General features: G+C 40.6%; 1 protein-coding gene across 10 annotated transcripts; it reads left to right on the top strand.

Annotated features, from left to right (window-relative positions):
* Window positions 1–2682: 2682 nt before the first annotated feature.
* Window positions 2683–12430, top strand: RBM24 (RNA binding motif protein 24). Of its 10 annotated transcripts, none has more exons than XR_004644660.1 (6): window positions 2683–3201; window positions 4188–4311; window positions 5553–5607; window positions 8590–8676; window positions 10729–10841; window positions 11778–11861. XR_004644660.1 is itself a non-coding variant. In XM_034762349.1 (5 exons), the coding sequence occupies exons 1-5, from the start codon at window positions 3034–3036 to the stop codon at window positions 12109–12111; spliced, it is 768 nt and encodes a 255-aa protein (XP_034618240.1). In that variant the 5' UTR covers window positions 2683–3033; the 3' UTR covers window positions 12112–12430. The 10 variants fall into 10 exon arrangements, 3 of the variants coding, with proteins under 3 accessions (XP_034618240.1, XP_034618241.1, XP_034618242.1); XR_004644658.1 differs by having other exon boundaries at window positions 8590–9969; XR_004644661.1 differs by lacking the exon at window positions 8590–8676 and adding an exon at window positions 5936–6050 and having other exon boundaries at window positions 2686–3201.
* Window positions 12431–13522: the final 1092 nt, after the last annotated feature.

Genomic DNA, 13522 nt, shown 5'->3' with positions numbered 1-13522 from the left:
AAGGCCCCACCCCAGCCCCGCCTCTTCCCACCCCCACTCCTCCCCCACCCGTTCCTGCCCTCGCCCTGCTTTTTCCCACCCTGCCCCACCTCTTCCCCACCCAGTTCTGCCCTCTCCCCCAAGTGCCCTTGCTCCTCTCCCCCCCCCTCCCGATGCTGTGAAACAACTGATCGGTGGTAGGCACTGGGAGGGAGAGGGAGGGGCAGGCAGGAGGCACTGGGAGGGAGGGGGAGGCTCCTCCTCACCCCCCCCACCTGCCCCCAGCCTCACCTCCCCACCCACCTTCTCACAAAGCACGGGACCCTCCAAAGCATGGGGCCTGGGCCCCGATTCGCCATACCCTAGGGATGGCTCTGGATACAGATAAAAAGCACTGTATGTGCACAGCCCCTGAGGCCATGTCATCCCATCAGTATTTAAGCAGATTTCCCCCTTAGCATTCATAAGGAGTTCTGCTTGAGTTAAAAAAGAGGGTATTACAATAGGGCCCCCATGATTCAAAAATGTCTTCTACAACTTTGGCTTCCAAAGCCTAGGGGGAAAGAACTCAACATACCCAGAAGTCTATCCAATTTGAAATGTACAACTTGAAAAGTTTGGGCATGGGTCTCAGAGCACTAAGTAATGTTCCAAATTGACGTGGAAGCCAAAAGCATACAAAGATAAATATCTAATGCCAGTAACGATCATGTTCCTCTAACTTAAAAGCTGCTAAAAGTTATTTTCTTGCTTTAAAAAAAAATGCTTCCAGGAAGAAATGTTTTATAAACAGGTATATTCAGCCCAAACACAATTTATTTATGATAAGATTGTTAGTTTGTGATTAGGTAAACGTAGACATCATTTTGACTACAGAAGTGTTGCTAGGATTGAGTGGCACTTATAGCAATACAATGTCTCTTCCATAATGCTTTTCAACACACTTTAACCTTCCAGTTCTGTATATCTGTCTATGCTGAGTTTTTCTTGTTTTAAATGTTTTTTATTTAAAACTCAAAAAGAAACAACATAGAATAACTTTGTGTGTGACACTCCTAGAAGTGAAAGGTAGTACCACAAAGGAACTGCACCTGTCCCTTAAGGTAAATCATATATTAAGTAATTATAAAAAAATAACATGTATTAGGGACAAACAGATTCCCTATCCAGGAAGTTCATTAATATTTTGAATCAGGAAACAGAGCTATTTGTCCATCGGCTTAAGAACAACCATATTGGGTGAGACCAAAGATCCATCTAGCCCAGTATCCCGTCTTCCAACAGTGGCCAATGCCAGATGCCCCAGAGAAAATGAACACAGCAGGTAATTATCAAGTGATCCATTCCCTGTTGCCCTTTCCCAGCTTCTGGCAAACAGAGGCTAGGGACACCATCCCTGTCCATCCTGGCTAATAGCTATTGATGGACCTGTCCTCCATGAATTTATCTAGTTCTTTTTAACCATGAACACCTGATCACTGGAGAGAGAGGGAAAGAGACTTTTTAAACTGCAGATCATGGACCACAAAAAGTCTGCAGAGCCTTTCTTCTTGATGTGTGGAAGGGAGCATTTTTAAAACCACCTATTTTGATGTAGGAGAATTTGGGAATAGAGGTGGGCCATAAGGCTTTCTTGTGTGAAGTAGCCTACAGAACGAAAGAGCTAGAGGTCCTCTACAAGTAAACTGTGTATTTTAATCTTGCAGGAAACACAGATACTCTGGTAAGGGAAGCTACAGAGAGATCAGCGTAGACACCATTTCAACGATAAAGTCCCACTTGCAAATTGATAGGGGACTTCTATCTATAGCAAGGGTGGGTTCAAAGAAAAAGGCCAAAGGGGCAAATGAGCACAGAGGAGTGAGGGAACAGTCAATAGTAGCACTAAGAAGGGTGTGGGGGAGCAGAGGTGAATAGCTTTGGTTTCCGAATACTACACTGATGCACAACTGTCTTTCACTCACCTTTCTTTCCTGTTATGTCCTTTTCTTTCCTATTCACCCACGAAAGCTTATGCTCCAGTACATCTGTTAGTCTATAAGGTGCCACAGGACTCTTTGTTGCTTTTCTTTCCTATTACCTTTGGCCCCTTCCTGCCTCTCCCCTACCAATCTCCCGCCTCAAATTCCCCTACCTGTATGGCACAGGGAGGAGTCCTGTGACTGTGATAGGCACCCCTAGGGCTCTGAGCCCCCATCCCTGCCCCTCAGCGCTCTCTAGGTCTCTTCTTTCTCTCCAGTGGTGATTGCGCAAGGAAAAGGGGCTAGTGAAGAGAAGGGCCGAGGAAGCAGCTCTACCAGCGTCCAATGCTCCCACCGCCGGGGGAGTCAGGAGTGGGATCGGCGATATTGCAGGACAGTGGCAGCTGAAGCAGAAACCTCGCCCCAGGGTGTGAGCGAGCGACTTCCACGAGCCCTGCCACAGAGCTGCCTCAAGGCCCTTCCCACTCACAGCAGGCCGGGAGAATCCGCCTCTCCTGCTCGGGCTGCTCCTGTCCTGAAGCGGAAACCTGAGCGTGCAGCGCTTCTCCCGGGTCCTTCCCTACAGCCCGGGCTAACCAGACACACGAGAAGAGAATCAGCCCCCCAGCTGTTCGCAACAGCTGTGTGTCCACTCCAGCTGCCAAGCGGGCCAATAGGCGAAGAAGGGCCCGCCCTATCCCCGCCCCTGGTGACGGAGGCGGAGGATCCCAGGGTGCCCCGGCTTTTAGGGGAAAGCAAACAGGGAAAAGCCACTCCGTTGTTAGCGTCCGGGCCCTGCATTTCTCTCCAGTAGCTGCTGCTGCCTCCGCTAGACTGGACGCGCTCCATCCTCCTTGTCTAACATCTACCTCAAAACTGCTGGAGGTTGCGGGGCTCCCTCCCTGAAAGTAGTAGGAGGAGGAGGCAGCGGCGGATTGGTTTGCAAAAGGCAACGCAGTGTAGTTGCAAAAGGGATTTGACTCCGGAATAAGACCCCCTCCCACCACGTGTAAACGCACCCAGGCGCACACTACTCTCCCCGTTTGTTTGCCTAGGGCTGTCCGGGTGGCAGGGCCAGCGAACGACGCGGAAGATGCACACGACCCAGAAGGACACCACTTACACCAAGATCTTTGTCGGGGGCCTGCCTTATCATACCACCGACTCCAGCCTGCGCAAGTACTTCGAGGTGTTCGGGGAGATCGAGGAAGCCGTGGTCATCACCGACAGGCAGACCGGCAAGTCCCGGGGATACGGATTTGTAAGTCGTGGGGATGTTTCTTTGCGGGGGTCGTTTTTGCCACTGCTGCTCCTGCAACCAGCGGGTGGAAACTTGCTGCTGGGTGGCACCGGGGCTACTTTGGATCGTTTTTAGCTTCGGTCCGCTTTGTGGGCGGGAGGGATCCGACCGCTTTCTGGGGAAACTAAAACAAGCTGAGAAGCCAGCATTGTATCGCCTGTGGGGGTGGGAAGACAGGTGGAGCCGGATAAGCGCCTGAATCCGGAAAGAAACTTCTTGTGAGGCAAAGGCCAGCATGCTGCTGCACCGTAGATCCAGAGGGCAGCCCTAGATAAAGGGTTTGTTTGATTGGGGGGAAAGGGTACTGTGTTTTGAGAAGTTATTTAATTTTTTTGAGGGAGGGGGAAAGGATGGGGAATCCCTGATGGAGGGGATTTGGATCGTGGTTTGCACGTGAAAAGTTAATGCGAATTTCTGGCAACAAATTAGGCTAGCTCGTTGTTTACTGATATGACTTAAAAGTTTTATCTGTGGTAGTACACGGGGCTCCTATACATGTACACACCCCTAATATTGTACTGCAGCAAACTAGAAGCTTAAAACAACCTGATTTCAGTGTCTGTTTACCAATTAAGCACAGAACAAAGGAAGGGTATTTTTTGTACTTCAATGAGTTTTAAGCTAAAGAACTAAGGTCCCTTTATTTCTGAATGAGAGCATCCACGAAGGGATTTAACGTGCTTTAACTAATGCATTTTAACTTCTCGGGCCTTTCGTTAATTCGTGTTAAAGTTCCCCAGTCTTTTCATGTAAACAAACCCGATTTATCTTAATTATTCAAGCAAGCCCATTAGTTTTGACCAAAAACATCTAGGGAGATGAAGTTTCATATTTTTCATACTGTCCTTTTTTGTGGAGGGGAAGCTGGTTGTCTTAGTGAAAAGATGAATTCTGCTTCTTTTTCAATGGCAAAAGTGGTTTAATTCATAGCATTGTATATTGTTAAGGTCACCATGGCTGATAGAGCAGCTGCTGAAAGGGCTTGCAAAGATCCCAATCCTATCATTGATGGCAGGAAGGCCAATGTGAACCTGGCATACCTGGGAGCAAAACCAAGGATAATGCAACCAGGTGAGGAAAGTATCTTTCTCTCTTTTTCTTCCTCCCCTGACCTTCAACAAAGTTTCTGAGAAGAACAAAACTTCAGTTTGAGTTAAAAATTAAAAAAAAAAAAAAAAAAAAAAGGCTCTCTCAGGCAATGCCACCACTTTCCGTGGAGTATAGTGTGTGTGTTTGTGTTTTAATGTTGTATGTAATCCATAATTTTTTGGCTATCTGAACAATGCTTTCATAAAAACTAAAGGTGTGCATGTGTACTGTACATAGAGGAATACATGTCCCCTTTGAGAAATTTCCTCCATACAAAATTTCCATTTTGTTGGACCCTATATTATGAATGAAATGACAAACACAATTTACAGTATAATTGAGGTAAAAGATTATTGCTAGGATACAGGAACTTCTATATGTGCCCAGTCTTATTAACACAGTCGGTCTCTTAATGGGAACTTCTAAAACACATGGAATCTATTGCACTGAATGAAAAAAGGAATGGATTTATCATAAGGCCAGATCTGATCCAAAACTCACTCACTGATTTCATGCCCTGTTCAATACCACAGCTTCACAGCAAAATAAACGGGAATATAGTAGCGCGTTAATGTTCACACTTTAAACCCCTTACTGATGTTGGTGGGCTGTTAGTCACATGAGTAGACCCATTAACTTCAGTGGAAATACTCAGGTGACTAAATACTCACATTGGTGGGTACTTAGTCACCTATGTGAGAACTTAGTCACCTGAGTATTCCAACTGAAGTTAATGGGTCTACTCACATGACTAAGGGGCTTGCAATCAGGCCCAATATGAATATTTCAGGAAGTAAGAAGTCAGTGTATATTACAGTATGAGTAATTCTACCCTTATGTTTGCATGCATGGCTCCCAGTTAAGTCTGTAGAAACACATATATTCATCCAGTTACAATCCAATTTATAATTCTTAGGCTTTAGAGTTAAGGACTAGACTCTGCTGCTAGAAAACATTTGCTTTTAAATAACAGTTCGGTGAAATTCTCCTAGTTGTTGCCAAATAAGTTGTCTTTTTGAAAATTGGCAGGAGTCACAATCATGTACCTTTGGTTTAAATTGTAAAAAAAAAAATTATCTAAACACTCATTCTGTAACCTGTAGTTCTTTGCTCTGTTGAACATCTTTACTAGTGCTTGTTAGTGAAGGTTACTGTGTGTGTATAGCATAACTAAGCAGCTGATGGAATGCTCATATAGAGAATGTGATGTGTTTTGTTGGTAGGTTTTGCCTTTGGTGTTCAGCATCTTCATCCAGCTCTCATACAGAGGCCTTTTGGGTAAGTCTCTAAAACAGGTCCACAAACAAAGTATAACCTTGGATGGCCTCTCACAGTACTGTCACTGACTTTATAATGCTGCCATTCAAATTTCCAGACCTAAAAACATATACCTTGTAAATATGTTCTCTTTGGTAATGCTCTAAAGACCATAGCTGAGTCGAGTTGTGATACAAAGTATGCAGCCCTCCCAACCCAAGCGGATCAGACCCATACCACCTCTGATAAAAGAAAGTGGTATGACTTTATACAAGATCGCTGTGCCCCCCATTTATTTATTTTTCCCCCAGCTTGACTCAATGTTATTTATCTCTTTCTAATCTGACAGGGATCGTTTACAGTTAAGATAACTGATCAGAAGGATATGATGATAAGAGGTGGAATAGTTCTGTTTGGAATTAAACACTGTAACCAGTAGACTCAAACACAAACAAGCTAAAATGGTGATTAACGATGCATGTATGTTTTTTCATATAGTCAATAGACCTCCGTGTGCTTTTTTTTTATTATTTTTTACAGAAATGAAGTGGTGTTGATAGCTAAACCGTGTGCTTTTATTTAATTGAAAGAGCTGTAGTGAAAGTTTTTTGGGGGTCTCTTAATTTTGTTTTTGTTGTTGAGGAGTGTTGACTTTGCCATGGGGAGCAAAGGGACTTTTTTTTTTTTTTTTCTTGCTTTCGAGCTGTAGCCTGTGACTTTTTTTTTAACCATATTCGTATTTTATATTGAGTGCTAAATTGTGTGACATCTTGATTTTTTTTTTAATAAAGAAAATCAACATATTGCTTGCATGTTTATAGTTCTTGGTTTTGTTCCTTGAGAGGGGTATGAAGGGGTGTGGAGCTCTTTTGATTAACATTGTGCTTCCACTTGGGCTTTCTAATTCCAGTCTTTAACTTCTCCATCAGACTTCAATATGTAGTGCATTTCCTTTAATTAAAAAAAAATAAAAAAAAAATACAAGTATACTATTCCTAAGTACTTCTAACACTTGCTTTTTATAGACTTAAAATTAGGAGGTGAAGTCTGCTTAAATTTTCTGTCCTGTACCACCTCACTAATTCATGCTGACTAGGTCACTGCAAAATAATAAATTTTGCTAATTTAATAAATAAGCTAACAAAGCAGGAGAATGCATCAAAGGATGTACTTTGTTCAGTTACTTGACAAGTGTAGATATAAGATACTGTACCTTGGTATTATGAAATGGCAGTAGCTGCTCCATAGTTAAAGTTGAAGCTAGCTTTCCATTAGAAGTTGATTGTTTTTCCTTTTGAAAAAGTTGTGGGGATGGGAAATCAGTCTTCCAGAAACGTTACATACAACTTCTTATCTCACAGTAGAGTGGTTTAGTGGTTTTCTGGGAAGCATGGTAATAATCAGGAAACTAGTTTTGAAAATGTATCTGAAGCTCAATTATGATATATATTTGCTTCTTATAATATTCCCAGATATGTCTTGCTTTGTTGAAGGGAAGTATCTCTTAATATTCTTGGAGAAATGGTGGGGAAACTGAAAAGAATATATGATGATAATCTGATGCTCACACTAAGGGAGGGGTTACCTAGAAGGGCATGAAAGCAGAGTTACAAAGAGGAGCTGGTGGAATGAGAAGGGAGCAACTGTGAGGAAAAGAGGAAGTACTTGCCTAGCATAGCAAGAAAGGAGGCACTGGGACTATCTACTGCTTAAGGGACTTAATAAAAATGGATGCTCTTCTCCAATCCATCAGCCTTTTCTGGTTCTACCACACTGTATATCAATCTGAATTAGAGGCATATTTTGCAAAGAGGGGTGGTATGTGCTTTAAACTGGCAGAATCCAGTATTCATTTTTATCCTTGTTCCCTGCACCTCTTCTGTTACCGCCAGTTACAAGAGATTATACAATCTAACTTCATGTTCAAGAGATGCACTTCCAATAATCTCCCACTAAACTCTTATTTTGATCTATGCATATATTTTAGGGGATAAAGGCTGGGGAGAGCAGTGAAAACTGAGTGGAGTAATAGAGAGTGATGACTGTATGAGAAAGGGGAACAGGTTGAGTTGTGTAAGGGCTCATTTTTCAGACATTTTAATGTTTGGGTCTGCTAAAAAGGACAGAATTTTTCTGTAAAGAGTAATATTTTGAGGTGATAGCTGGGCTCCATTGAAACATACTTTGAGTTTTAATTTTTTTCTGTGAATACTAGTAAGTGTACTTCCATATGCTATGTAAAATTAAGTAATATGGAACCTCAGAACTGTGCTCTGCAAGTAAAAGGAGAGAGAGTGCCATTTTTGTGTGGATTAATTAGCAGAGTGCAAATTAGTGAGGTTCTACTTTGCTCTTGTCAGCAGTGCTCTGTCAGAGTTCTACCTTTCAGACAAAATGCAGTTACTTTCAGCATCACATTACATCAGTTTTAGTGGGAGAATATACTTAGTTCTGAGTACGGTACCCCCTTCCTCTCCCCCACTCTCCCTCCCCCATCCGACGGCCCCCCCCCCCCCCCCCCCCCCCCCCCCCCCCCCCCCCCCAGGCTTTACTCTAGCTAAGAGAAGCAACGTTAGTTCCTGTTCATAAAATACTTGTAGTTCTGGTTTATTTTTTCTATGCTATAGCGATTAATTCTCTCACCCAAGTAACATTTCCTGATCTCACCCCCTCTTTACATCCAGAATCTCATTTACTATATGTTGAGACCTGGCATGCTGAATATGACCACAATCATAGAAATGTAGGTCAGGAAGGGACCTTGAAGAGTTCAGTGTGGGTTACTTATCCCACTGTGACTCATAAAAGTATAGCTGTATACTGAAACACCAAATGTTGTTTTGAATTAATGCGGTTTTTTTAAAGATCTTTTTGTTCCATTGAGGTAGCTTCTTTTCCTTTGCATGCATAATTACCACTTAACATCAGTGGAAAATTACATGAATGAAGGGAGAGGTGGATGTAGGATGTGAATAATTAGATCTTTTTCCCTGTTCGTCTAAGGACTGATCCTGAAGTAAATGGAAAAGTTCCCACCAACTTCAATGACGGCCGAATTAAGTCCCAAGAGGACAAGCTGGCCAACGAATGGTTAGCTGATATCAAACACTTGCTAAGTCACCTCTAAGTTTTACAAAATCCTAATAATTGATTATAAGGGATGGAAGGAAGAGTTCTGACCTCAGATGATAATTAAAAGATCTGTGTAACATCAGGCAGCTGATAATTTTGAAACAGTTGTGGCATGAAACTGCCATGGTCAAAGAAAACCAAATGTATATATTTTTCAATATCCTGCATAAGGCATTGAGCACAAACTTAACCCCCAAAACATGCTTGATTTTTTTGTTTGTTTGTTTAGTGTGCATAACTCTTCTTCTGGTATAAGAAGGCTGTTCAATATTGAACTTTGAATTAAATCTGCTAGTTAATTGTACTTACAAAGAACAGATGAAGCAATGCAAGATCCAGAATAGAAGGAACAGGTCTCATGCACAGTCCAGTAACTACTTGTTCAAGAATTCAATGGTATCACAATTGTTCTGTCCATTAATACTATTCCAGATCAGCCTAGGCTACCTTTTTGTTTCAGTTGTATTTTGTATGCATAACACTTACAGTAAACTGCCAAATATGTTACTTGTACAGCTACTATAGTATTAAACCTAATTCATGTTCTAACTTTGCAAAAGTATTCTTGCAGCTTAGGTTAATGAAAATCTTAAATCTGATGGCAAGAGCACTTGTATGCACCAAAATTACTTGGTGCTAAACATTGCCTTTTTTCTTTCTTTAAGGCAGTAGCTTTACTACAAAATGGAAAAAAATTCCTAGCCATAAGACCGTTGTATAATTAAAATATTGTCCCAATATAATATTGTCTGTTATAAAGTAGTACTCTTTTATAAAAACCTGAGTGTTTTATTAAGGTGTCACAGCACAATGGGAAACTGAGGTCAAAAGGTTAAAGAGCAGTGTTTCGGTGTCATTGAGATGTATGCATGCTTGCCTTTGCAGTAGATAGACGTTTACTTTGGCCTTATAAAGTCATTTTACTCTGCTTGAAACCCTTGTCTCATGACAGATGGATCAAAAATAGCCCCACTGCAGCTTATACTGTCAATCACCATATCTGAAACGGCATGATGGTGGGGGGCCTGCACAGGGTTCATGTATAATGCAGACTAAAATGCTGTTGTAAAGGGATAGTTTCGTAATTCACCACCTGTTTTGTTTCTTGGCTTAAAGGAAACAAGTCACAAGGGTTTAAGTGGGAGCATGTGTATCTTTCAGTCTAGTTTCTTAAAAAGAAGTTGTACAAGTGTTCTAAGAAATCCTCGGTAACGTCATTTGTGTTCGCACAGAGAAAGATCTAGAAATGTAGTATGTATTACTATCTTCTCACTGTTTAAAGTAATATTTAAGTCATAACTACTGCTGCTCATTCACTTCTATGTGGATGTTAAACTGACTGTTGGATGTTTTTAAGTTTTTATAATTTAAAAAGCCAATCAGATTTAATGCTTTGGCTTTTTTATTTTGGGATGAATTTAGTTGACAGTGTCCCATTTAATTGAATTGTTGACAACTGGAAGTAAAACTATTATTTTATTTTCAAAAAACTCTCTGGCTCTTAAAGCTGGAGGAAGAGGACAAATGGTAGTGCTGCAATTTTCCAGCTATGTTTACAATGTAAATATAATGGTAAAAGGCTGGAGTTGTCTTTAGACTCAGCTGGAAAGGGAAATTTTTAACTGTCATGCAAAGTCTAAGGCTCCGATCCTGCATTTGGAGCGGCAAAAGCAGACTTTGTGGCTGCGTAGAGCCCCACTGACTTCAGTCTACTCATGGATCCAATTGCAAGATTGGGGGATTAAGTGTATAATGAACATGGTATTACTCTACTCTAAAGCATGTCTTTAATATTACATGATACATTGGAATGATGGGATTAATTTGTATGCAGATGTGTGATGTGAGAGGATTACTACTGGTATCAAAAGTAGTTCAATCATGGGCTAGTAAGTTAAGGAAGCAAAGCTCTCTGATTTGGAGGAGGAAATGGGAAAGTGTATCTATTGACTTGTTCAAACAGTTATTTAATGAGCCATAAACTTGTTTTTTGCTTTTGTTAAACACCAGATCTATTTAGATTTAATCCTACCCCCATCTCCCAAAACTCTATGCTGTATGTCTTGCATAGAAATAAACAAGCTGGCACAAAACAGGACATCAGTGGCCTGATAGTCAAACAGGTTTGACCCTTGTGTCCTTATGACCTTTACAAAAGTGTGATGCACATGTACTTAGGAATCACTGTTATTAATTTTAATAGCATCTATGTAGCTTCTCCTCTATGGCCTCTTGTGACCGAGTGAGCTGCACTATAGTTCGTTTGGAAAGTGTGATTCGTGCTGTGTTTACCACACTTGTGAACTTTAAACTCCTTTGTCGCCTGTGGTTTTTTTTTGTTTTGTTTTGTTTTTTTCGTTTTTTTTTTTTTTTTTTTTAATTTTTAATAAGGGTGACTGAGGTTGCAGAGAAATTAATGTGTGCTGAGTCTGCATAGCAATCTAAGTAGGGTTGCCACAATACAATTTTTTTTTTTTTTACAAGAAGATTGGGGGGGTGGGGGAGAGAGAGTGATGGGCTACAGAACTGACCAACTAAAAAACTGTTTAGCTGCATTATCTACTACTGGCAAACTGATTTACAGTGACTACCCTGTCAAATTCCATAGCTGTTGTAATAATACCTGTATTCATAACAACGCATTTTACTAATAGTCAATGAGGTTAGTCAGAATTAGGGCAACAAAATCACTTACAAATTATTTTAAAAATAAACAATCCAAGCTTGGATCTGGAATAAACAAATTTAGCTTTTTTACAGATGTCTTAAGCTGACATCCCAAATATTGGCCCTTCTAAAGCTTTTAAAGTGAACATGTTTAGTGTTGCTGGATGGTGTTATGTTTAATGTTATTAAGTCATCTCTTAATGCTGGGTTTTTGAGCAATGCATCTCTTTGTGCTGTTGAAATGATACATTGGTGTATTAAATAAATCTAGCTATTGTGGCAACCCTATGCTCATAACAACAACTAAATTGAGTTTGGTTTAGTTCTGAATATGGAAATAGCACTTAAAATTCATAAGTTTTCCTCTAACTTTATCTTCCATCTTTCAACAGGATACCTGCTCATTATGTCTATCCACAGGCTTTTGTGCAGCCAGGAGTTGTAATTCCACATGTCCAACCTACAGCAGCTGCTGCCTCCACCACACCTTACATTGATTACACTGGAGCGGCATATGCACAATACTCAGCTGCGGCAGCTGCTGCTGCCGCTGCTGCCTATGACCAGTACCCGTATGCAGCATCCCCAGCTGCTGCAGGATATGTCACTGCTGGGGGTTATGGCTATGCAGTCCAGCAACCACTCACTGCAGCAGCACCTGGGACAGCTGCTGCAGCTTTTGGCCAGTACCAGCCACAACAGCTGCAAACAGACCGCATGCAATAGCAGATGGACTTCTGAAGAAAGATGGATCTCTTTCTTTCTCTTCCTTTCTTCCAGCCTTCCAATATAAGTAGTTAATAAGAGACAATTAACATTTAACTAAGCAGCTTTAAGAAAAGCTATGCTACTGCAAAGTTAAAGATTTTTTTTTTAATTCCACTGTCTTCATACAGCATGCATCCAAATAATGTTGCTATTAGGGAAGGGGTGGGGTGGGAGTACCAGTTTCAGGTATCAATTGAGAAGAAACCATCTATAATGTACTGTCATGAAACCATGGCAGGAGTAACAATGGGACTTTATATTAAAAAAAATAAATAAAAAGTATCAGGGAAGCATACTGCCTTTTACAAGTGAGAAAATATTATTTGAAAAAGTTGAACCAGGGAAAAAAAATCAGTGAGCAATATGTAGCCTGTATCAAGTTTAATTTTTTTTTAAAAAATGTGTAAAGCACTGATTGTCATTTCTAGTTTTCACTGTGGCCTATAGAACTTGTTTTAGTGGGAAAATATTTTCCCACTATCTCATTAAGGGGCATCGAACAATCTGAGGAACATGGCCGGTTGATAAAATGGTGGACAGGCACCAAAGTTATTTTCTTATCTGTCCTCTGGATGAGTGGAACTATGGAGCAAGTGATGTGGAATTAATGGGCGCAACAGCTGTAGAGACAATCAATAACACAGACAGTTCTGGAAAGAACACATCACTTGTGCTCGTTTGATGAGCTTGTCACTTTCTAATCCCTCTCCCCAGCCTGTTTCACTTTTGGGAAACTTTAACTGCTCGTGTCAGCTATTCTGATTCTGAAATAGGATCAGCCCTTTACTACAACAGCCTCTCTTTCTATTTATTGCATCTGTTCATGGTTTGTGAATAAAGGCAGGAAGAAGCTTGCTGAATTTAAACCTTTAAGAACTGTTTTAAGGGAACTTCTTTTTTTTCCTTTTTTGAAACTTTGTACAATTTTAGTATCTATTTCAGAATATTTAAAAATATTTATTAGAGAACATACAGTACGAGACAACTTTTGTTACTGAGATTGCAGTTCTTCAAGGGTTAATGGTATGTGATATATACTGTGCCTTAATTGTAATGCTATTTAAAAAAATATTTATTTTGAAAGTTTTACTATGCTGCGCTCTAAAGAAAGCAACTTTAGATGTGACACTGTAAAATTATGTATTCATCTCATGGCATAAATTATTTAGCAGGTTTAGATGTAGCATATTAAATATTAACCTAATCAATTAAAGATGTTGACTTGGATTTATTTAAATTCAGTACGTGCACTGTATGAGGGTACTCTTAAATTAACACTTTTTAGGTTTTTACATTAAATATTGCTAGTTCCAGGCTTTTCCCTCTTAAGTATTTTTTTTCATGTAGGCCTCTCAAATACATTAGTACA

Source organism: Trachemys scripta, chromosome 2 (genome assembly GCF_013100865.1).
Source record: "Trachemys scripta elegans isolate TJP31775 chromosome 2, CAS_Tse_1.0, whole genome shotgun sequence".
Lineage (NCBI taxonomy): Eukaryota > Metazoa > Chordata > Testudines > Emydidae > Trachemys > Trachemys scripta.
The sequence above is the reverse complement of the archived record's forward strand: the minus strand, read 5'-3'. Positions and strand labels throughout refer to the sequence as shown.